The sequence below is a fragment of the Centrocercus urophasianus genome, unplaced genomic scaffold, assembly GCF_019232065.1.
Source record: "Centrocercus urophasianus isolate 14NV4802_14NV808 unplaced genomic scaffold, USGS_Curo_1.0 seq_30, whole genome shotgun sequence".
Lineage (NCBI taxonomy): Eukaryota > Metazoa > Chordata > Aves > Galliformes > Phasianidae > Centrocercus > Centrocercus urophasianus.
The window spans coordinates 7,104,689-7,124,850 of NW_024884867.1; the positions used below are offsets into that span (position 1 = coordinate 7,104,689).

At 50.7% G+C, this 20,162-nt stretch overlaps 2 protein-coding genes across 9 annotated transcripts; one reads left to right on the plus strand and one right to left on the minus strand.

The window, feature by feature from the left end:
- The first annotated feature begins 364 nt into the window (after positions 1-364).
- CAMKK2 (calcium/calmodulin dependent protein kinase kinase 2) lies at positions 365-13,787 on the plus strand. Of its 7 annotated transcripts, none has more exons than XM_042829036.1 (18): positions 365-453; positions 3,597-3,723; positions 4,073-4,515; positions 5,206-5,253; positions 5,591-5,644; positions 5,763-5,814; positions 5,915-6,048; positions 6,623-6,659; positions 6,861-6,882; positions 6,971-7,059; positions 7,168-7,367; positions 7,448-7,501; positions 7,719-7,792; positions 8,035-8,122; positions 8,365-8,460; positions 8,878-9,006; positions 10,196-10,296; positions 10,605-13,787. In XM_042829036.1, exons 3-18 carry the CDS (start codon positions 4,129-4,131, stop codon positions 10,678-10,680), a joined length of 1,641 nt encoding a protein of 546 aa, XP_042684970.1. In that variant the 5' UTR covers positions 365-453; positions 3,597-3,723; positions 4,073-4,128; the 3' UTR covers positions 10,681-13,787. The 7 variants fall into 7 exon arrangements, 6 of the variants coding, with proteins under 6 accessions (XP_042684970.1, XP_042684971.1, XP_042684972.1 ...); XM_042829037.1 differs by having other exon boundaries at positions 10,608-13,787; XR_006170592.1 differs by lacking the exons at positions 10,196-10,296; positions 10,605-13,787 and adding an exon at positions 8,578-8,771 and having other exon boundaries at positions 8,859-8,929.
- Positions 13,586-20,002, minus strand: P2RX4 (purinergic receptor P2X 4). 2 transcript variants are annotated; one of them, XM_042829044.1, is made up of 12 exons: positions 19,851-20,002; positions 18,643-18,790; positions 18,317-18,388; positions 18,150-18,222; positions 17,739-17,835; positions 17,468-17,548; positions 17,208-17,349; positions 16,766-16,902; positions 15,644-15,737; positions 15,491-15,556; positions 15,314-15,409; positions 13,586-14,662 (listed from the first exon to the last, which is right to left on the minus strand). In XM_042829044.1, exons 1-12 carry the CDS (start codon positions 19,982-19,984, stop codon positions 14,630-14,632), a joined length of 1,173 nt encoding a protein of 390 aa, XP_042684978.1. In that variant the 5' UTR covers positions 19,985-20,002; the 3' UTR covers positions 13,586-14,629. The 2 variants fall into 2 exon arrangements, with proteins under 2 accessions (XP_042684978.1, XP_042684977.1); XM_042829043.1 differs by having other exon boundaries at positions 13,586-14,665; positions 19,851-20,001.
- Positions 20,003-20,162: the final 160 nt, after the last annotated feature.

Consider the following 20,162-nt stretch of genomic DNA (forward strand, 5'->3'; position numbering starts at 1 on the left):
CGGGTGAGCTCAGCAGAAGAACGGCGCTCGGTGAGAACGAGAAAACTCCCAAATATTTGCCGGAATAGAGCCAGGAGACGATTCACAGGGGCCGTGACGCCTTGCGGGTGGGAACGGCGCCGCGTCCCGCTAGGTGGGAAAGCTCGGAAATTAATAACCTGGTAACAACAAAAATCGGGATTTTCAATCCTTCAATCGAAGCTCGCGGAGGGGGCGGGAAGGATGCGGCTGCCGGAGGGGAAACCTCCCCTTCCCCGGGGCGGAGCGGGGCCTCCCTCCCTCCATCCCTCCCTCCTCCCCTCTCCCTGTCTCTCTCCCTCCCTCCTTCTCTCTCTCTCTCCGCCGCCACCGGAGCGGAACCGAAAGCGAAGGCTGCTCCGTGCGGCCCCGTGGCGGCCGAGGCCGCGCCCTTCCCCTCCGGCGGAGCGGAGCCGAGCGCTGCGCTGCCCGCAGGTCGGTGCGGCGGTGGGAGCGGGGCGGGCCCGGCCGCGCGGGGAGGCGGCTGCCGAGACAAAGCCGAGCCCGGGAGGGGCCCCGCTTCGCTCCGGGGGTGCCGCGCTGCGGAACGGCGCTGCTCCTCCTCGGGGCTGCCCCGCTGCCCACCTGCGGGATGCGGCGGAGCCCGGTGGGAGGCGGGATGTGCGGTGAGCGGCGGGAGCCGCTGCGCGACCCGTCTCGACTCCGATCGGGGTCTGGAGCCCTCCGCGGTGCTTTGGGCTTGCGTGGAGTTGGGGCATCTGCGCACCTTGGCGGAACGAACGGTCGGGTTTGGGGAAAAGCAACCGGCAGAAGAGTGGAGCCCGTCACGCTCGGATTGAGCGGCGCCGTGCCGGCCGTTATCAGATCGGGGAGGTAATTTGGAGGAGGCTTTGCTTTCAGCTCAGCCCTAATGGCCTTTAAGTGGTGTTGGCAGAGCGCGGTGCCCATCTCCTGGAGCAGCTGCGTGGGGAGGGCAGGGAGCCGGGTGAGGAGCTGCTGCTGCTCCCCGCTCGTCCCAGCCCCGGGCCGGGCCCGGTAAGCAGCGCTCACTGGTGGTATTGGGGTTAAAGATGAGTTTTGCTTCCCGTTGGAGCATGTCGCTGGGTTTCTTGCTACCACTGTGTTCCTGCCGGTGCTGGTGGCTTTTCCTGGCTCCACGCAGCGGGCCCAGAGCGACAGAAAGCGTTACTGCTTGGGCCCAGGGACCCGGTGTGGATGGACTTCTTTGCAGAGCCTCTTTATTTCGGGTGCCCTCTGACTTCTGGAGAAGCTGCTGGGAGATTTTTTCCATTAAAAGTCAGGCGGGGATACATATGGGCTTTGTATACCACAGTGACTAATATTTCTGGCAAGGGCCGATCTTGCCTGTAGGAAGGGAAACTGTGATCAGTGCCCCGTTGCTGCCATGACCCTGCACTTGGCACTGGCACTTCCACTGCTGGCAGTGACTGTGGAACGCAGGACGATGACTGGACTCTGCCCAGAGGGAGCTGGAACCACACTGGACACTGACTTTCTTTCTAAACAGCTTTTTGGGCAGCGTGTGAGCTGATCCCCACAATGGGATGCATGGAGGTGGTGATGCTGTTGGTGCCACTGAGGTTTCATTGCTTGACGTGTGAGGGAAAATGTGTCTGCGAGGGGCTGGGAACATCCCTTGTCCCTGTGGCTCAGGGTCTGTGGGGACCCTGTGGGGTCACAGGGCTGTGTTGATGGCTTTGCCATCGCCGAGGCCAATTCTGCTCTCCCATTTATTTGCACTGAGCCACGTGGCCACAGAGTGAGAGGGAAGGGATGCTGCCAGGGCTTCACGGACCTCTTCTGCTTTAATATCCCTCTCCTTGCTGAATTAGATGTGAGACTGATTGCTTCAATAATCCTGCCACAGCCGCGATGGGTTATACGTGGATCGCAGCCAAAAGCCGGGCCGATAAATCATTCCTATACACCAGGCTGCTACATTTCCTGAGGATTTGGTGGGCATATGCTTTTTGCCTTTACATAAGGATCTGTTGGATTTCACACCAGAACGTGGTACTTTTCCCCATGCAATGAGCTGGGTGGGTGAGCAGAGCCCCCAGATTGTATTTCTTCCCTTTGGATTTATTCTTCCCCACTGCGGCTATTTTTCCTCTGGCCAGTTAGATGGCTGCCTTCCTCTTCCTCTGCATCCCCATATACTTATTAAGGCAAAGTGAGTGCACTATTGTTAGAGGTTATCCCACATCCCTTCAGGAGGTGGATCTCACATTTGGGTTTTGTTTGGGAATGGCATCCCAGTACTCTCTAAAAAGCCAGGTTCTGCAGCCACCCCTTTTGCATGCACACAAAGAGAGGAAAAAACCCCTCTGATTCCACCTAGCAGTTGTGAGGATGGTGCTGGAGTGACTTATAACCTGTTTACAGAGCCTCAGCAAGCCTTCTTGAATTAATTAATCCTGATATGCTTATCCTTTCAAGCAATTAATGCCCATGGACGGGGACGCTCAGTCCCAAGCGTTATTTCATAACTCGATTTTGCCGTAGCACAGTGGGATGGGATGGGGTGGGGATGGCCATTGGGATGGATGGGTGGAGAGGCAGGGGACAGCCACCAATGGTGCTCCAGGGCAGGATGGGGCCCCCAGCACTGCCTTGTTTGGTGAATTTTCACTGGGTGACCACGGCATGTGGTGAGGGTCCAGGACACAGCGTTTGGGATCCATCATTGCTCCGACTATTTATACACACAGCCTGGCAGGCTTCCCAACATGAATGGATCTGGATCCAGCCGTGCTGGTTCGGGGCAAAGTGGGAGCAGGTACCTAATAATTGTAACGTGCTTTTGAGAGCGCATTAAAACACACTGGTGTGGTCATAGTGGTTTAATGCATCCCAGCGTTGGGATTTGCCCTAGCAACACTGGGGGAGTTTGCAGCCATGGTTTTGTTGGGTCCCAGCTTTCTTGAATAGCAAAGCCCTGGCCAGGAATGGATTTAGCAGCGTTTCTGAAATAGTTTGTCCTTGTTGCTGCTCGCTGCCTTATTTATAGCTGTCACATCACCCGTGCTTCCCTTAAGCAGTGAGCAGCACCGTGCCGGAATGGCTGCGCTCTCACTTTAGAGCTGGGTGAGAAAACTCAAGTTTATAGACTTGCATTGGAAATGGCAATTAGGCCATTGGGAAGCCTTTGGGGGGGCTGCTTGAGGTTTTTGTACTTGTCCTATAATTGCTCCCAAGCATGGGAACTTCAGTGCAGGCGAACAGAGCTAATTTTAACCCACTGCCTCGTGCGGTGCAGAACACCCAGTGATGCTGGGTCCTCAGTGCTGCCTTTGGGATGGTTTGGGTTCTTATTGGGCTGCCCCTGTGACAACTCCTCAACCTAGGAATCAAAAGTAATGCAGGAAGGAAGGGTGATGGCTTTGCTGTGGCACAGGCAGACCTGCTGGAGCCCTGCTTCTAGATCAGACTCGTGGTGTTGCTGCCATCCACCAGCATGTATGTTCAGTGTCACATATCCAGCATTGAACAGGGGTTCACTGCAATGGCTTACAACTGAACAATTTGCTTTCCTTTAAAAAAAGAGAAAATATATATATCTGCTGCTAATACTATTGTTTTCTTTTTTATTCCAGGGTGCTGAAATTCCATTTTCGCAAAGGAGGCTATAGGGAACTCGGGGCGAGCAGGAGAAACCCTTGTGGATGCTGTGCTGTGGGTGGAGGCAGTAAGCCCCAGGGCAGATCCCACAGCTCGTGCTTGGTAAGGGCTCTGTACACCTCTTCTGGGGGCTGTTTGGCAAGATCTGCCCCCCTGCATGCAGGAGAGCAGTGAACTGAACAATGTTTATACATTCATAGTGCAGACCTGAGTAAAATACATCTGCAGCCCCAGCTGTGGATTTCCTATAAGGGAGGTGGCAGGGCTCTACGTTCTGGGGTGAGCAGTATGATTGCAGTACTTGTGAGGGGGGAAGACTCTGCTCAGTGCCACCCAGTTTCCTCCGTTTTTACCTAATATTTTACTTACTATTAGCTGAAGCCATTTATTAGTTGCAAAAGCACTTTAGTGGCTTGCTTCACGTGGGATCCCCCTGACACTGTGCTTGCAGGTGTTTGTATCCCTCGGAGCACCACCAGCGGCCGGGATGAGGCCGGCAACCTCACCATGCCATCCTGCATCCCCAGCAGCTCGCCTGCTGCCCCTCAGCCCCCACACCACCACAGAGGGCCCGGGCTGCCTCTGAGTGCCAGCCGCCCCGCCATGGAGTCGCTCATCGTGGTGACCGAGTGTGAGGCGACGGCGAGCGAGGAGGAGATGAGCGTGGCTGCTGTGGAAGAAAGCCGAGAGCCCAGGGCGAAGCTGAACCTCTCTGGCCGAAAGCTGTCCCTGCAGGAGCGCTCGCATCCCGCACGCTCCCCTGGAAGTGGCGACAGCGAGCGCTTCATCTACCCGTCCCTCCCCTACTCACCAGTGACGTCCCCACACTCGTCCCCGCGCCTACCAAGGCGGCCGACAGTGGAATCCAACCGCGTCTCCATCACGGGGCTGCAGGTGAGGCCCTGCTCCTGTCTCCCTGTCTCCCTGTCTCACTGCACTGCTTCTTGCTTTGTGCTTTGGGATGGAGTCCCATGGGTAATGGGAGGGTGCCAGGTCCTGGTTCATCCCCAGCCATGGCGACAGCCCCACGTATGGGGACAGAGCGTCTCCCAGGGTTAATGCAGTGGTGGGAGTGCATTTTCTCTATTTCCCAAATGCTACCAGCTCTAGCAAATGTGTTTGGTGAGAGTGGAGCAGCCAGAATCCACAGCCCATCCATGCTTAATCTGTGTGTATGGATGCAGTCAGATTCACTTCTTAGCTCCATGCAGAAAATTGAGATTTTTTTGGTTTTCCCCTTAAAAAGGAAGAGACTTCGATAAAGCTTCAAGGGAAATAATTGCACTGCCCACCACAGCCTTCTCAGCACCAACAGAATGCAGGCACTGAACATCTGCAGGACAAAATAAAAACATTTGGTGCTGGGTGAGCATTAAGCCCCCGGGTGCCAGTTGCCATTGCTGCCCTTGGTGCTCTCATTTTGCATGAGCAGACAGTGCTGCCTGCCCGGTGCTCAACGCCAGTAATTAGTTGTCTATAAACAAGGCAGTGTGTAGCCACGTGTAGTTTATTGCTAACAACCCTGAGCTTTTCAGCTCTGGCCCAAGGCCTGGGCTGCTGGCTGACTCGCCCTCTCTCTTGCAGGACTGCGTCCAGCTCAACCAGTACAAGCTGAAGGATGAGATTGGGAAGGTGAATATTTTCCGGCTTTGGGGTTGGAGTGGGAATTTGGGGTGGGAATGTGCTGGATTTGCTCTTGCTTTTAATCTGACATCAGTTGTGAGGTCAGCCCTTCATCATAGCATCTCCATTGGCTCCTCAGTGTGATGCCCATTGATTTATTTTTTTTTAAATTGGCATTCCCCTTTGTTTTTCCCCTTTCCAACCAAATAGGGTATCTGCGCCTTTTCTTTGCCAGTCCAAGGCTCTGTGCTCCCCATTGACCCCCCTGCATTGCCTGCAGTATGCAGAGGAGCCTGGCCTGGTGCTGGAGTGTTTTTTGGTTGGTCACCCACATGTCCCTCTCTAGGGCTCCTATGGAGTGGTGAAGCTGGCCTACAACGAGGACGACAACACCTACTATGTGAGTAGTGCTGCTGCCCAGAGCATATGTTAGGAATGGGACGGGGACAGGCATGGATCTGCCTATGGCTCCCAGTATGTTTGTTTTTTCCAAACCCCACCAATTTTCCCCTCTGCAGGCAATGAAGGTTCTCTCCAAGAAGAAGCTGATGAGGCAGGCGGGCTTCCCCCGTAAGTGGCACCTGGTGGTGTGACAGCTCTGGGATAGGTGGCACCTTGGGGGCAGAAGGGACTCGGTGCCATGCCCACCCTTTTTTTGCCTTCCCTGCAGGCCGCCCTCCACCCCGTGGAGCCAAAGGTGCCTCAGAGGGCTGCCTGCAGCCCCGAGGCCCCATTGAGCAGGTTTACCAGGAGATTGCCATCCTGAAGAAGCTGGACCACCCCAACGTGGTGAAGCTCGTGGAGGTGAGCAGGGAGTGGCAGTCCTGTTGATGTTTTCCCTACTGTAGAAGGTCTTTTCTTCCCTCCTTTTACCTTCTCTTTTCTGCTTGGAAAGAGGAAAGCAGAAATATTTCACTTCCCTTGAGGATACAGATCAGTTCTGGGGAGGAAATGGTTTCCTGTGAGTTCTGCAGCCACGCTGCCCACCATCCACTCACAGCCTGAAAAGGTCCATAGGAAACAAAAATGAGGAATAAAGGATGTGCAGGCTGGAATTCATTTGCCTGATGAGTCAGATGATGCTTCCTGTGCATTTGAAATATTTATTTCCAACAATATCTTTCCTCTTATTTATCCCCCACCTTGTGGGTAGAAGCTCTGAGATTAGCAGAGCAAACCCACGCAATTTTAAATTAAAATGTCACGAGCAGGACCTGAGGGTGGCGGGTGCTCACAACCTGCCAGCACCTCCCTCCTTAACACCCTGAGCCCCCAGGGGCAAAACTGGGCAGCCTGATGAAAAATCAACAAATCACAGCATTTATTTTGTGAGGCAGCTTCTTGCATTGTTCCATTTCTTCTCCGCGTCTTTTGGCAGGTGCTGGATGACCCCAGTGAGGACCACCTGTACATGGGTAAGTGCCCACAGGTGCTGTTGGTGTGGGTTCCCAATGTATTTTGGGGCAGCTGCGTATGGGCCTGGGTCTCCACGGGTTTATTTTAATGTATTACCTTCATAAATTCATCATTAAAATAATTGCTTTTGTGCTGGGACTGTGCTTGCAGGAGCTCACGCCTGTACATAGTCAGTAATCACCATTCCTTTTCTGTTTCAGTGTTCGAACTGGTGAAACAAGGGTGAGTTTCCCCACCGTGGACGTGCTGCTGTGTTCGTGCCTGGCTCTGCTCAGCATTGTGCTGCAGCTCAGTCCTCTTACCTTTGCAGCCCCGTGATGGAAATCCCCACCCTGAAACCTCTCAGTGAGGACCAGGCTCGGTTCTACTTCCAGGATCTGATCAAGGGCATTGAATACTGTGAGTGCAAGCAGCACGGTGGGACTTGTGATTTTTCTCATTTCTAATCCCTGTGAAGTTGGCTCCTGCTTTCCTTTGCCGCATCCCTTGTTTCCCCTTGGATCACAGTGCACTACCAGAAGATAATCCACCGGGACATCAAGCCTTCCAACCTCCTTGTGGGGGAGGACGGACATGTTAAAATTGCCGACTTTGGTGTCAGCAATGAGTTCAAAGGAGCCGATGCCCTCCTGACCAACACGGTGGGCACCCCTGCCTTCATGGCCCCAGAGACGCTCTCAGAAACCAGGAAAATCTTCTCTGGAAAGGTATTTAATAGCAATTTGGTTTTGTTTTTGTAATGACCACCTTTGTACGTGCAGGACTAAGGATGCTCTTCTCTCTGCAGGCTTTAGATGTCTGGGCAATGGGAATCACGCTGTACTGCTTTGTGTTTGGGCAGGTAATGGTATTCTTCAGCATTATCTGTGCCTGTATCCTGTGCCTGGCTGCATATTGAGGGCAGGAGCTGCTCTAGTAATTTGATCGTTTTTAGTCAAATGTTTTATTAATTGCTTAAAAAAAAAGATGTTCTGATAATAAGAAACCTTCTGGTACATCCACATAAGCTTCTGCTCAGAGGTTGCTGCTTTTCTCACTGCGCTCTTTCTTTGTGACAGTGTCCTTTCATGGATGAAAGGATCCTGAGTTTACACAATAAAATCAAGACCCAAACATTGGAGTTTCCAGACCAGTAAGTACTCAAAACAAAAACAACAACCAACCCAAACCCAACCCCCAAACCTCCAGCCCTTTTTTTTTTAAAGCACATTCAAGCTGTCAGCCTGGGCAGATGCAGAGTCTCCTGACCTTGTGCACCAGGAATCATACTCCTCATTGCCCAACATAGGAATATTTTGGTTCCTGGGGTGGTTTGGAGAGGAAGACAGCAGAGTGCTGAGGTCGTGTCTCATCTCTCCACTCTCTCCTCCCAAGGCCAGAAGTTACAGATTTCTTGAAGGATCTGATCATGCGGATGCTGGATAAAAATCCTGAGTCAAGGATTTCAGTCCCTGAAATCAAGGTACTGACCCGAAGCCCTGGTGGTGGCCATGGCTTTACTTCCATGGGATTCTCTTTACTTGGCTTTTTCGGGCTCAGTTTGCTTGCACCAGGTTAGGTCCTTCTGCATGCCCAGGGCTCCCGGGCAGGTGAGTCCCAGCTCTTTCCCCTGCTCCGGGACCCACTCAGCTTTGGGACCATTGGTGCCTAGAGCAGTTGCAGGCAGCAGAAATCCCCTGAGCCCAGTATTTCCTCTGCTACCAGGCAAGTACCTTGCAGCAGCCTTTGGCAGGAGATTTCTGGCCCTTTGCCCCTGCGGGAACCTGGAAGGGGCGAGAAGCTGAGAAAATGGAGACGAAGGTAGGAGGAAAGGATGGTGGGGTTTTGCTGAAGCATTCCGTGCTCCTCCAGTGGCTGTCCAGGACGCCAGCTGTGCGGGCAAGGAGGAGAAGGGCTTTGTGCTCTGATTAATTCCAGAGACCAACGGTCTGGAGAAAATCCCCTCTGTAAAATGAGAGTGGAAATAGTTCTTCTGCTGTAAAACCCATGGGGACGTGGCGTTGCAGTCCTGTACATCACTGAGGTTATTGAATCGTGTGCTTTTTGCTCTGGACTGAGCCGTTCCCAGCTGTACCACAGTGTCTCTCCCCTGCTCCCTGTGTTTTGGAAGGGTACAGGCACCATAGCTTGGTTGAGGAGATGCATTTGCCAGGCCTGTGTGGTTGGAGTTACAAAAAAGAGGCAATCGTCCCTGACAGGCTGTGTTATTCATTGAAGTTGCATCCGTGGGTCACCAAGAACGGAGCGGAGTTGCTGCCCACTGAGGACGAGAACTGCACACTTGTCGAGGTGACAGAGGAGGAGGTGGAGAATTCAGTCAAGCACATCCCCAGCCTGGCCACCGTGGTGAGTGTGAGCAGAGGGAGCGTGTGGGCACACAGCCCTGGCTGCAGTGGATAAGCAGAAGCACAAGAGTAAAGCAGAAACCTCCCTGCTGTCAGGAATGGGGCCTGGCCTGTGGTGGCACAGGGTGATGGTCAGTCCCAGAAGCACCCATCAGTGGGTTGCTGGTCTCTGCTGCATTGCTATTGCTGTATTTGCTCAGGGTGAAATCCTGGTCCAGGGTGGGGGATCTGGTCAAGAGCGTGGACAGAATGAGGAATGGGTGCAGGGACTCCTGCTGCCCTGCTCTGCCCTGCTGGCTGCAGCGTTTCCTTGAGACAGGTTTTGTGGGCAGCCCCTGCCTGCAGCTATTTTGATGAATTCCTCTGGTCTCTTTTTGAGCTCACGGACTTTATTCCCTACAGCAGTGCGTTGTGATGAGTACCACAGTGTAACCACAGTGTGGAAAATTAAATCCTTTTGGGTTTTGAACCTAATGATTTCCTGCTCGCCCTTATGCTAAGAGAAACTGATGATTTGCAGCTCCCTGGTGTGGTGTTGTCTGGGGCTAAAGGCAGATATATGTTGGTATGCAACTGCAATTTTCTCTGCACAAGTGTGAAAAACAGCCTTTGCCCAAAGCAATTGCAGCAGATGAGGGTTGTTTTTTTTTTCCCCATTTCACCAGTTTGTGATGACTTGCTGCAGAGAAGGGCCGCTCAACTCTGCTGTTCCCCTTGGAAATCCAGGTGGATTCAGTCCATCTCAGGGCAAATCAGGGCAGTGCATTACTGGGAACCTTTTTAAATAAAGCACTGCCTCCGGCCCAATTTGAATTTTCCTATTTGCATTTGTTCCTCTAAATTCCCCTCCAGCACACGATCTCTGTGCACTCAACCACGGGCGTTCCGCTCGAGTGCCAGATGCACGTGGCTTTGGTTCTTGCATAAATGCCTTCCCCACGGGACCCTGCTGGCACACACATCTCATGAGCTCTCAGTGCTGAGCAGATAAATCAGCCGGAAAGGGAAGAGCAGCAATGAAAATGAAACTGGGGTTTCTCATGTGTCAAGAGAAAACAGCATTGCTTCCTTCCTTTCCCTGTCCCTTTCCAATGAATTTTCCTGCTGGGTAAATAGGGATTTGGATGCTGTTTTTGCTTTTGAATGAAAGCAAAGCAGTACCACCCTGATCAACCCCCCCGGTCTTGCAGATCTTGGTTAAAACGATGATCCGGAAGCGGTCCTTTGGGAACCCGTTTGAGGGCAGCCGGCGGGAGGAGCGTTCGCTGTCGGCCCCTGGAAACCTGCTGCCGTAAGTGAGGGGTACCTGCAGCCTGCCCTGTGTGCTGGAGAGCACATGGGTGGGATTTGGGGCTTCAGGCTTTGAGTTTTCTTTCACGCAGGGCTATGACCCAGATATAATGTGCTCTGTCCTTTGTGGGATCTGGGGGGAGCTGGCTTTTGTATGGCTGAGCGTCCTGTCCTTCCCACGGGCTGCAAGGTGTCTCCTTCTGGTACTTCCAGTCTAATGGGGGATCTCGGTGGGGAATGTGCTCAGGTCCTGAAGCCCGGTGGTGGGAAAGGCGCTGGGATCACCTCCTGCTTTTTCCCCTCTGAAAGCAGGAAGCAAGGCAGTGAGGATAACCTGAAATGCAACGACTTGCCCAACGTGGGAGAAGAGGAAGTCCTTTCATGACCGGCGGCTTTATGGTTCTGTTGAGCTGAACTCGGTCCGGGGCACTTCATCGAGTGTGCAGCTGAGGATGAGTGGCATAACAGAGCCCCACCACCCCCAGCATGACACGGCGCTATTTCAGTGTAACGCTGGATGTAGAGTTTGCATAGCAGCATGTTTAAGACAACCAACTACCATACCCGTCATTGACCATCTCTGATTGCTTGGACTTCTCATGGGGGGGAAAAAAAAAAGGTGCTGACTGATCCCAGAGTGGTGAGGGATGGTGTTGAGCAGGCAAACCAAACTGCGTTTGGAACTGCTTTTGCCTGGTTTTCATGCCAAAGGGATCTCCCACCATCCCAGGGGCAGTGTGTGCCTGCCTTGTGGGGGCATGCAGGACCGAGAAGCTTCTGCAGAGCGCAGCAGGGAAACCACACTCGTGCTTGGAGGGTTGTTGCATCTATTTCTTGTTGTTTGGTTTCGGTTTTAATTGACGCCTTTTTAACTGCATGGGAACAAAGCAAAAACCACCTTTCCAGCTTTTTTTTTTTTTTTATAAAAAGAATGCCTACCTTTGTGAGCCAAGATATATTAAACAGCATCTTTGGGACATTCAGAAAGTGAGGTGAAAGGCAGGGTTTGAGGATGCTGCCTCTCCTGAGGTCTCAGTGTTGGGTAAGTTCAGTATTCAGTTTATGAAGGGAAAAGGTTCTTAAGGGCTTCAGTTCAGTCTGAACTATTTTTGCTGCAGACACTAGAGTGAAAGGTGGTATTTAGCTGAATGTTTTGAACAGCAGAGGAAGAACTAACAAGAGTTTGTTTCTAAATCTTTTACTTGATCTAGATAGCTATATTATTAAATATAAAATTCAGGGTAAAATCCTTCACTTCCATGTACATTACATGGTTTACTATGATTAAAAACTAATAAAACGTATGCTATTTTTTAAGTATAGACTTAGGGCTTGCTTAGAACTTAAGATCTTAATGAAATACCTAGATTAGCTAGTGTTTTGGTTTTTTTTTTCCAAAGAAACCTCTGTTTTCCAAACTCTTCATTTGGACTCTGGGGCCAATGCTGTGTATTTTTTTAAGTTCATTACCAGTAATTGTGAATGCCTGTGGGTCGGAGGCTTGCTAGTAAATTAAGTGAATGACTAATTAACAGATTGTTTCTTATGAAGAGCTCTTTCACCTGCAGTCAGATTACTCTGATCATTTTGTGGTGCTTGTTTAAAAACAAAAAGTCTCTGTTGTGATGGGAGAGCCTCTGGCTTCTGGGCTCACATTCCCAAGGTCTCAAAGCTGGAGGACGGCGTGTAGATGAGCTGTGGCATCAGAGCTGGGCTGAGCAAGGGGCTCACTGAGTACATTCGGTTTGGTGGATCATGGAGCTGGGAGGGAGATGGGTGGGCTCCTTTTCTCAGTCTCCTCACTGATGGGGTTGTGCTGGATGAGGGAGGATTCAAGCATCCCAAGTGTGTGAGGTACAGCTGAGCTCTTTGCCCTGAGGAGGAAGGCACTATAGGAAAGGGAAGTTTTTGGTTGCTGGCCGTAGCTACTGTAGGCATTTAGGACGTGACTGTTCCCTTGTCTTCCGTGATCTTGGCACTGCCAACAGCACAGCACTGTGGCTCCTGGCCATGGTCATGGCCCAGTAATTCCTCCTTATCACGCGTCCTCGTTAAATTCAGGTGGTGTTAGCAAGTGCACAGGTGCCTACAGCACTGTCCCCATAAGTCTGATCACCTGAAACTATGCTTATCCTAGGCTGCAGTTAATTAATGAAAATGGTGCAGCTGGCCTCTCCAAAGCCAGTGCCAGCAAGTTCGTGGCATAAGAGCAGTACTGTGGAGTTTGGAGCCATAAGACACGCACTGTTTTCCTCCCTTTTTAGTCCAAGGCTGTGCCAAAGCCCCACAGCTTCAGCTATGGGAAAACCAAGCAGGTAACTGGGGTGCCAGCACTGCTAAGGCTGCCTTCTCCCATCTCTAAAGAGGACTTTCTCTTTGTGGGAATAGTGACTGGGAGTGGGTGTGGGTGGTTTGGTTCTATACTTTGTAAATGGGCTTGTTCTGCCAAAAAAAATAAAAGGGAGGGGGGTGGGGAAGGGAGGGATCTGGTTACTTGTAACTGGTGCATAGTGATGTGTGTGGTGTGTTTTTGTTAAAGGTGAGTGAGCTGTAATGATGCTCTGTGCTGAGTTGGTGATGTGGCAGGTACCTAGCAGTCAGTTTAGATTTACTAAACAGCCTTGCCAGGTGCAATGCAGCTTCTGAACAGAATTACCTGTCCCAGTTTCTCTGTGCCCAATCCCAGTTACTCAGATATTAGCATAGACTGGTGTCTTATGGCCAGTGCAGGCTTGGTTCATATGGATCTCAAAGGCTTGGCTCTTGGTGCTCTGGTAGGGCTGCAGCCGATTGCATGGTTTTAAAAGAAACTTGATGTACATTTTCTAGTTGATGCATTTTGTTGAAAGCATAAAGCTTGGATGTGTGAGGAAGCTATGTCTAAATGCATGACCTGTTAAAGAAGCTGTACTGTATATATAAATCTGCTTGGTTCCCTGTCTGCTGTTCTTTAATAGTAAAGCTAGCTTCTTTCTTACAGTGAAGTAAATATTTTGCTTGTGCCTTGGAACTGGGTTACAGCTTGATTTCCCCAATTCCCCTCCTTTCAAGCAAGCCCAGTGCCAACTGTAGAGTTAATGCTGGGTACTCAGCCTTTTTGGCTCAGAAAGCACACAGGGAAATGCTAAGGGGAAACCAGGCCTCTTGTCCTGAGTGGTTTGGTTTGGTTTTTGTTTGGTTGTTTTTTTTTTTTGGTGGTCCCCTCTTACCTGTCAGGCAACTGACCTGTTTCTTTTCTAGAGCCCTGAACTATTGCAGATTTTTATACTGTTTAATGACCAAGGCTTGTGTTTCATTCCTACCCCTTTATTATGCATTTAACTTAATCAGGTGTATCAAGTTTAAATACTGTGTATTTACCACTTTTAAATTATATTATCTAAGAAGAAAACAACTAAGTGTTTTTCCACACAGCTGTTCAAGCTTCTCTGTATGAGCTAAAATAAATGATGTGCAACCAAACCCCAGTTAGTTAATCAAGGGGAACCTTTATCATGTTTGATTGGTTTTTATCAAAGCTATGAGATTTTGCTTATTGGAAGAGGAGTCTGAAAGCATCCTATGCTACTACAGTGTGGTGTTTGCTGGGCGTGGATTTCACACTGAGCCAGTTCTGTGCACAGCCTGGAGAGATGACTTGGTCCTCGACTCAGTCCTCAAAGCAGCAGCAAACACATCAAGAGTGAAATAAAGCAACCCAAACCTAGCTTGCAGTACTCCAAGAGAGCTGGTAGAGAGTAGCATTTTATGAAGTATAAATTCTAGCATAGTGGCATTAGCCAGACAAAACAGAAAAGAAATCCAGTAGCCAGTAAGTTATTTACCATGGCACAATGGAACCAGACACTGCTTTGTCTCAGGCTGTAGCCACTAAAGCTTGGAGATGCAATTAAATAGCAGGTCGTCTCACCTAAGCATCATGATCCCTGACAGCAAGAGACTGCTCTTCCAGGGTCAGGCAATGCACGTCACGGGCCCTGTTCCCTGTAAGGAAGAGTCTGTGCCTCTCTAAGGGCTTCATCACTGCTACCTGAGCTCAGGGAAAGGACTGCTGAAATGACAAGGATGGAGCAGTGCCTGTCCCAGGCCTGCTGGTGAAGATGTCTGGCATGAAGCTATGAGGCTTGGTGCAGTTAACCTGGAAAGAATGGACAAGGAGCAGATCCAGGTCTCCTTTTTGGTTCTGGCCAACACAAGGTGATGAGTAATGAAGAAGGTTCCTTTCTTAGGTTCTGTTACCCCTTCGTTCTAAAGGAGGGGTAGGTCTCACAGCAGGATTACAGTAACATTCACAGCATCCCTTCACATCCAGTTGGTGCAGCAGCAGCAGGAGGTCAGGAGTCTGTTCCGTATGTCTCACTTGTGCCCTGCTAGGATCAGAAATGGCACTTCTCTGCCAGAGAACTTTGCTTTCTCCCCCCTTCTTTTACACAAAACCCTTGCATAGGAAGTCTCTACTATTGGGTTCAGTAAACTGCCAGTGGCACCAGAAGTGCTCCTTCTGCAACACTGCATCCCACCAAGCACAGGGCTGCAGAGCACAGCTCTGCCCACAGCACTAGCCAAGCAACCCCACCAGGGGCAAGAGCAGGGCTAAATCCTCCTACAGGCTCAATGGGTTGTTCAGATCCTGAATGCAGGTGTAGCTGTGGCTGTCAGCACACTGGATTTGGCTGCAACAGCAGGAACTTCTAAAGGCTTTGGGGGGATTTGATGGAGGCAGAGCTAACTGTACCTTGCAGGAGGCAACTGCCAAGAACAGCAACCCAAAGAGAGATGCAGTGAGAGCATAAGTTCTCAAACACACTCTTCCCTCTCCAAGAGTGGTTGCCCAGGAAACATAATATTGTTTCCAGTGCTTCTCCCAACAGCTTTGAGCTAAAAATGAGCAGCTCCAAGGAAGATAAACCTTCCTCACAGCTGCGGTACAAAGTCTACAGCTATGGACTCTGTACATCCTGTTTTAGAATCAGAGGAGGAAACAACCCTGCTTCCATTCTGCCTTCACTCGTACTTACCAGTTCGTAATCCTCCACATATTTGTACTTTTTCTCCCGATAGTAGTATCTCTTTTTCATGCAGTACAGAACAACAATGTCACACAGCACTGTTGCCTAGTGGAGATGGAAAGAGTTTAAGACAATGATTCTGAGAACTCAGCTGCTAACACAGTGCAAGTGCAGACTGTCACTTACCACTCCAAACAGCGCTAAGCCAGAGCCAATGTTAATCATGGTAGGAATGACATCAAATTTTCCTGCCTGGAAGAAAGATACAGGAATGATGACTGTTTTACAGCATCTCTGAAAGCTCTCAGCCCACAGCTTCCAGGAGTGAAGCTGCCCTACCTTTCCAAACACAATGATATCAAGGCGGATGCCATAAGCTTTGATAAGCGTTCGTGTTTCAATGCCGCTGCTATCCTTGTAGTATTTTGCAAACCTGGAACAATAGGGCAGGTTAGAGCTCAGCTGGAAATTCTGAGGTTTATTGTATGATTTTCATGCAACACCCAGGTGTGTTCCCCATCCCAACAGGATGGGCTAAATGTTTGCACATGCAAGCAAGCGCACGTAGGGGAAAAACCTAGAACAGGTGAGTTTAAGACAATTATTAGCAGTCAAGTAAGGAGACCTCTAAAGCATAGGGAGGGGAGCAAGTCAGGATAGTGGGAAGACAGGAAGAAATTCAGCTACGTGAGAATCATCCCCTCAGATGAGCAGGATGCTGCAGGAGTGCAGGCAGCCACGAGAGGGCAGGGAGTGAGAGAAGCAGCAGAGCTCAGCTTGGCACGCGGAGGCAGTTCCTGGTCTCACACCACATGATTTGCACACAAATGATACAGAAAAGGAGCAAGAACAAATAAGTGAGATCAGACTTACTGCATCACGCGGTTTGTTACACCAGGAGGAAGCAGAAAATAGGGGAGAAGAGAAGAGGAAGGGCCTGTAAAGGGAGGCCTGGAATTTGCAAGAGCACCTGGGAGCCTGTGATACCCAGCCTGCCTTGCCTGACACCCCAAAACCTACTGGCACAGTGGAGTACAGCAGAAAGATATTCTTGGTGCACATCAGATCTCTGACTGATAGAGCTGCTCTCTCAAGGTCAGCTTTTCCCTTGCTTTGCACAGCAAAGGAGGACCTTCAGGCTCCCACCCTGCTACCCCTCAAATTCTGCCACACCAACACACCCCAAAGCAATCATTCCTTGCACTGACACACCATGGGAGGCTGGCCCCAGTGGTCACCTACATGCTGAAGCAAACATGACTCAGATGCTCACAATCAGTGGAATTTCCTCTTTTGCTGTGGTTTACATAGCAGCAGAGAAAACCTCAAAGTGAGCTTTACAGCAGCAGAGAAACTCCAAGGACTGCCTGCAACAGTCAGAGGAGAGGGAGCAACCTGGAATGCTGTGCCAATGGCAGACTGAGCCATGGGGACATCAGGGTCCCTTCCTCACTACATTACCTGAAGTTGTACCCGGGTGAGACAGTGTTGGCAGAGTCCTTGTTGTCCAGGCGCCGGAAGGAATACCTGGGCACGCAGTGGGAAGCAGCTCTGTCGAGGTTGCAGTCCCAGTTGATCTGCAGCCCCATGACCCCACCCTGCAGAGCAGAGAGGAGGAGACACCGAGTGATCCAAGAGCCTGGCAGTGTAGCACGGGGCTCCCAGGCTGACCAAAACCCCGATTATTGGCCCACGTCCCAGTCCTTCTTTCCCATTGCTACAGGAGGACCTTCCACATATCCCCACCCAAGGACAATTACTTGTTCAGTAGAATTGATTCTGCTCCCTATGGCCAGAGCAGCTCTCCATTTTGCAGTTAATCCATGTCCTGTGGTTCATGCCACCAGGTGAAGAGAGGCCTATCCTACGCAGATGAACCCCAAGAAAGGATTCTGCCAAGTACCTCCACAGCCATTTCCTGGAAGTTCTGCCCTGCAGCTTCAACTATTTTTCCCAGACGAAAGATAGGGCAGAAGGGATCTGTCTGGGCATCATAGATGCAGTTCTTGAGATAAGTGGAACTGAAAGTGGGGAGGATGTTTCGCCTACAGGGGAACAGAGAGGAGATCTGCTGCATCCTCTTCCACTTCTCCAGCTTGAGCTTTACTGTCTGAGAGGCCAGGCAGTGCAAAGCGAAGTAAGTAAGCTTCACACACTGCTTACTTGCTGAAGTTGAACTTCGGATACCAAATGTTGTTCTTTACCAGAATGGTGAAGTTCTCAGCTCCTTGCAAGAATGCCGGCCTGAAAAGCAACAGAAAAAATAAATAAGTTCCATTTATATTTCAGAAACAAGGTCTTTGATGCTGATTGTAACCTCTTCAGCTTTTCCCAGTAGTACCCCAAAGGAAAAAACACTGGCTGTGGCAGGCTGGCTGTGTATTGTGGGCCTCCCCTCAGGAGAGCTAACACAGGGTAGGAAGACAGCTCTCACTTGGGTATGTGATAGTCATCCTCCACAGGGCACCATGCAAAGACTTCACAGGTCTTGATGCTGCTGTTGTATGGTATGCATGCCCCAGTCTGGATACCTGGAAAGACAAGTGGATGGAGGTACTCCCAAGCAAAATAAAGGGCAGTATTTGCCTTACAGAGAAGTGTCAGTGTCCAATTCCCCCACTGTCTTCCACTGTAGCTCAGTTTCAGAGAAATGACTATTTTCTGAGTCAAATTCTCACCCAACACAGTCTCTTCTAGAAGAAAAATCTGAGCTTCCTTTTCAGTTCTCTTAGGTATGAAAGAATGAAAACAAGGAGACTCAATGAAATACTGCTTCCTTCACAAGAGATTGGCACCACACAGTGATAGCACAGAATGCAAGGAGCTCCTGCAGCAAGCTTCCTACCATTGCTGTGGGTGCTGACGTATCCTGGAACGCAGTTGCTGTTATTGTTGCACTCTGTGTTATCATCTGGAAGCTGGACAGGAACAGTAATTAAACAAAACTCTACAAACTCTTCCTTCTACACTCCCAGCCAGGCTGGGCAAGGTTAAAGTGGATCCTTTACACACCTCTGGGCAGTGGCCTTGGCTCTGGTTCAGTGTGACTATCATGTTGGTCATGATGAACACAGCGTTCTTCTCCTGAGCATACAAAACCAAAAGGAAATTTAAGAGTGACAAACTGCAGGGCATATCCAAAGCACTGCCTCCAAATGTCTCTGCTAACAGAGCTCAGGTGGTATGAATAATAGTTAATAAAGCTCACCAATAATAAATAGTGAAGCTCACCTGCTTTATTTTCTACATTCTCTAGCATAAAGGCTATGCTGGAGCATAGACATTGGCAGAGCAGTGACTGTTTGTTAGAAAACCCATCCACTGCGTGTGATTCATACCTGGGGAGGGATGACGTAGTCAGCTACATCCCAGATCCTGGTTCCCAAGGTAGATGTGTTTGTCATTATCACTCCTTTCACCTTCGTGGTTACAGAACTGACCACAGAATCTGTTTCCTGGTAGCCCTTCTCCCACAGAAAAACCCAGCTGCAAGATAAGAGTTGTAAGAAAAGGAAAATAAAAGGCCACATACAAAACCCAGCTAAACACCACGAACAAACACAGGCAGGGGGAATCTCTTCTTTTTTTCATGTCTCTTGCAAAGGTGAGCCCAAACAATTTTGCAGTGAAAAGCCATAGGACCAGCAGCCTCCCTCCTGTTTTTTTCAAGTGGTCTGGCAGCGTTTCATTACTGTGTAATTACACACGCATCCTCCCAGTGCCACCAGGTGAAGATGGGTTCACAAAAGGGCTGTGATGCTCTCCTACAGACCCCAGGAAAACAGTCCAGCTCAGTGCAGCCCGGATGGTCCTCACTGCTGTTGAGGTGGGTCAGGCCCTTTGGTTCTGCTTTATATCTATTTCAGGTACTAAATAAGACAAGATGAAACTTCCTTTCACCAGGTGTAGGAGGAATGAGGAGTTATAAGCGAAGCCCTGCTGGTGAGAGGAGCGGGGATGTGGGAAGCAATCCAGAGCTCCCAGTCAATGACTTTCCTCAACGATGCAGCTTAAAGTTAAGTAATCATCCCAGTTTTAAGGCTATCTACTGCAAAAGCTGTGTGTGCACGTGCATGTCCACGATGGATCGATCTTTAAAAAAAAAAAAAATCAGGACAACTTGAAATCAGGTTAATTTTATGGCTTACATAGATATTTCATACATTATTTTTAGGATCAGAATTGTGAAGGCTGAAAAAGAACCTCTAAGACCACCAAGCTCAGCCCCAAATCATCCCTGCTGGCCACGTCCATCAGTGCCACAACCCCACGGCTCCCGACTGCCTCCGGGGACGCTGACCCCGTGCTCAGGGAGAAAAATCGTTCCTAATATCCAACCTTTGTGGGCTGGAGCAATCCAAACCAAGCCGGCAGCACACAGGGGCGACGTGTCAAGCACACACAGCACAACCTTTGTCCCCGTGAGCAGGAAGGGAAAGCCAATAACCCCGCTCCTAACTTCGTACACCCCTGCAGCCCTCCGTCAGTCAATAGCAGCGACTCTCCCGCTCGCACAGTCGCCCACCCGCGCTCCCCCCTCGCTCACCCGATCACGTAGGCGAGGATGGCGAGCTGCACGGCGCGGTTGATCAGCCCGACTTTGCGGCTGCGGATCAGCACGATGCGGGGGGTGTCGTACTCGAAGAGGAAGCCGCGCACAGCCCCGCAGCACGCAGCCATGGCGGCGGCCGGGGAGGGCGGGCAGAGGAGCAGCAGCACCGACCGCCGGCCCAAACACGGCGGGAGCCGGGATTCCCCAGCAGCGCTCCGCCAGTCCCGCTGCTCGTGGCGGGGCGCTCGGGCGCTGCCTCCGCTCAGTGCCCGCCCCGGCGCTGCCCTCTGCCCGACTGGGGCGGCG

Bases quoted from the DNA above. Each gene is read 5' to 3' on its own strand.
- CAMKK2 (XM_042829036.1), top strand. From the start codon at position 4,129: ATGCCATCCTGCATCCCCAGCAGCTCGCCTGCTGCCCCTCAGCCCCCA. The intron at 7,060-7,167 runs GTGAGTGCAAGC...CTTGGATCACAG, and splicing joins GATCAAGGGCATTGAATACT to TGCACTACCAGAAGATAATC. The intron at 9,007-10,195 runs GTGAGTGTGAGC...CCGGTCTTGCAG, and splicing joins TCCCCAGCCTGGCCACCGTG to ATCTTGGTTAAAACGATGAT.
- P2RX4 (XM_042829043.1), bottom strand. From the start codon at position 19,984: ATGGCTGCGTGCTGCGGGGCTGTGCGCGGCTTCCTCTTCGAGTACGAC. The intron at 17,549-17,738 runs GTGAGAGCTGTC...GTTGCTTTTCAG, and splicing joins GATGACTATCACATACCCAA to GCCGGCATTCTTGCAAGGAG. The intron at 14,666-15,313 runs GTAAGTACGAGT...TTCTGATCCTAG, and splicing joins ATGTGGAGGATTACGAACTG to CAGGGCACAAGTGAGACATA.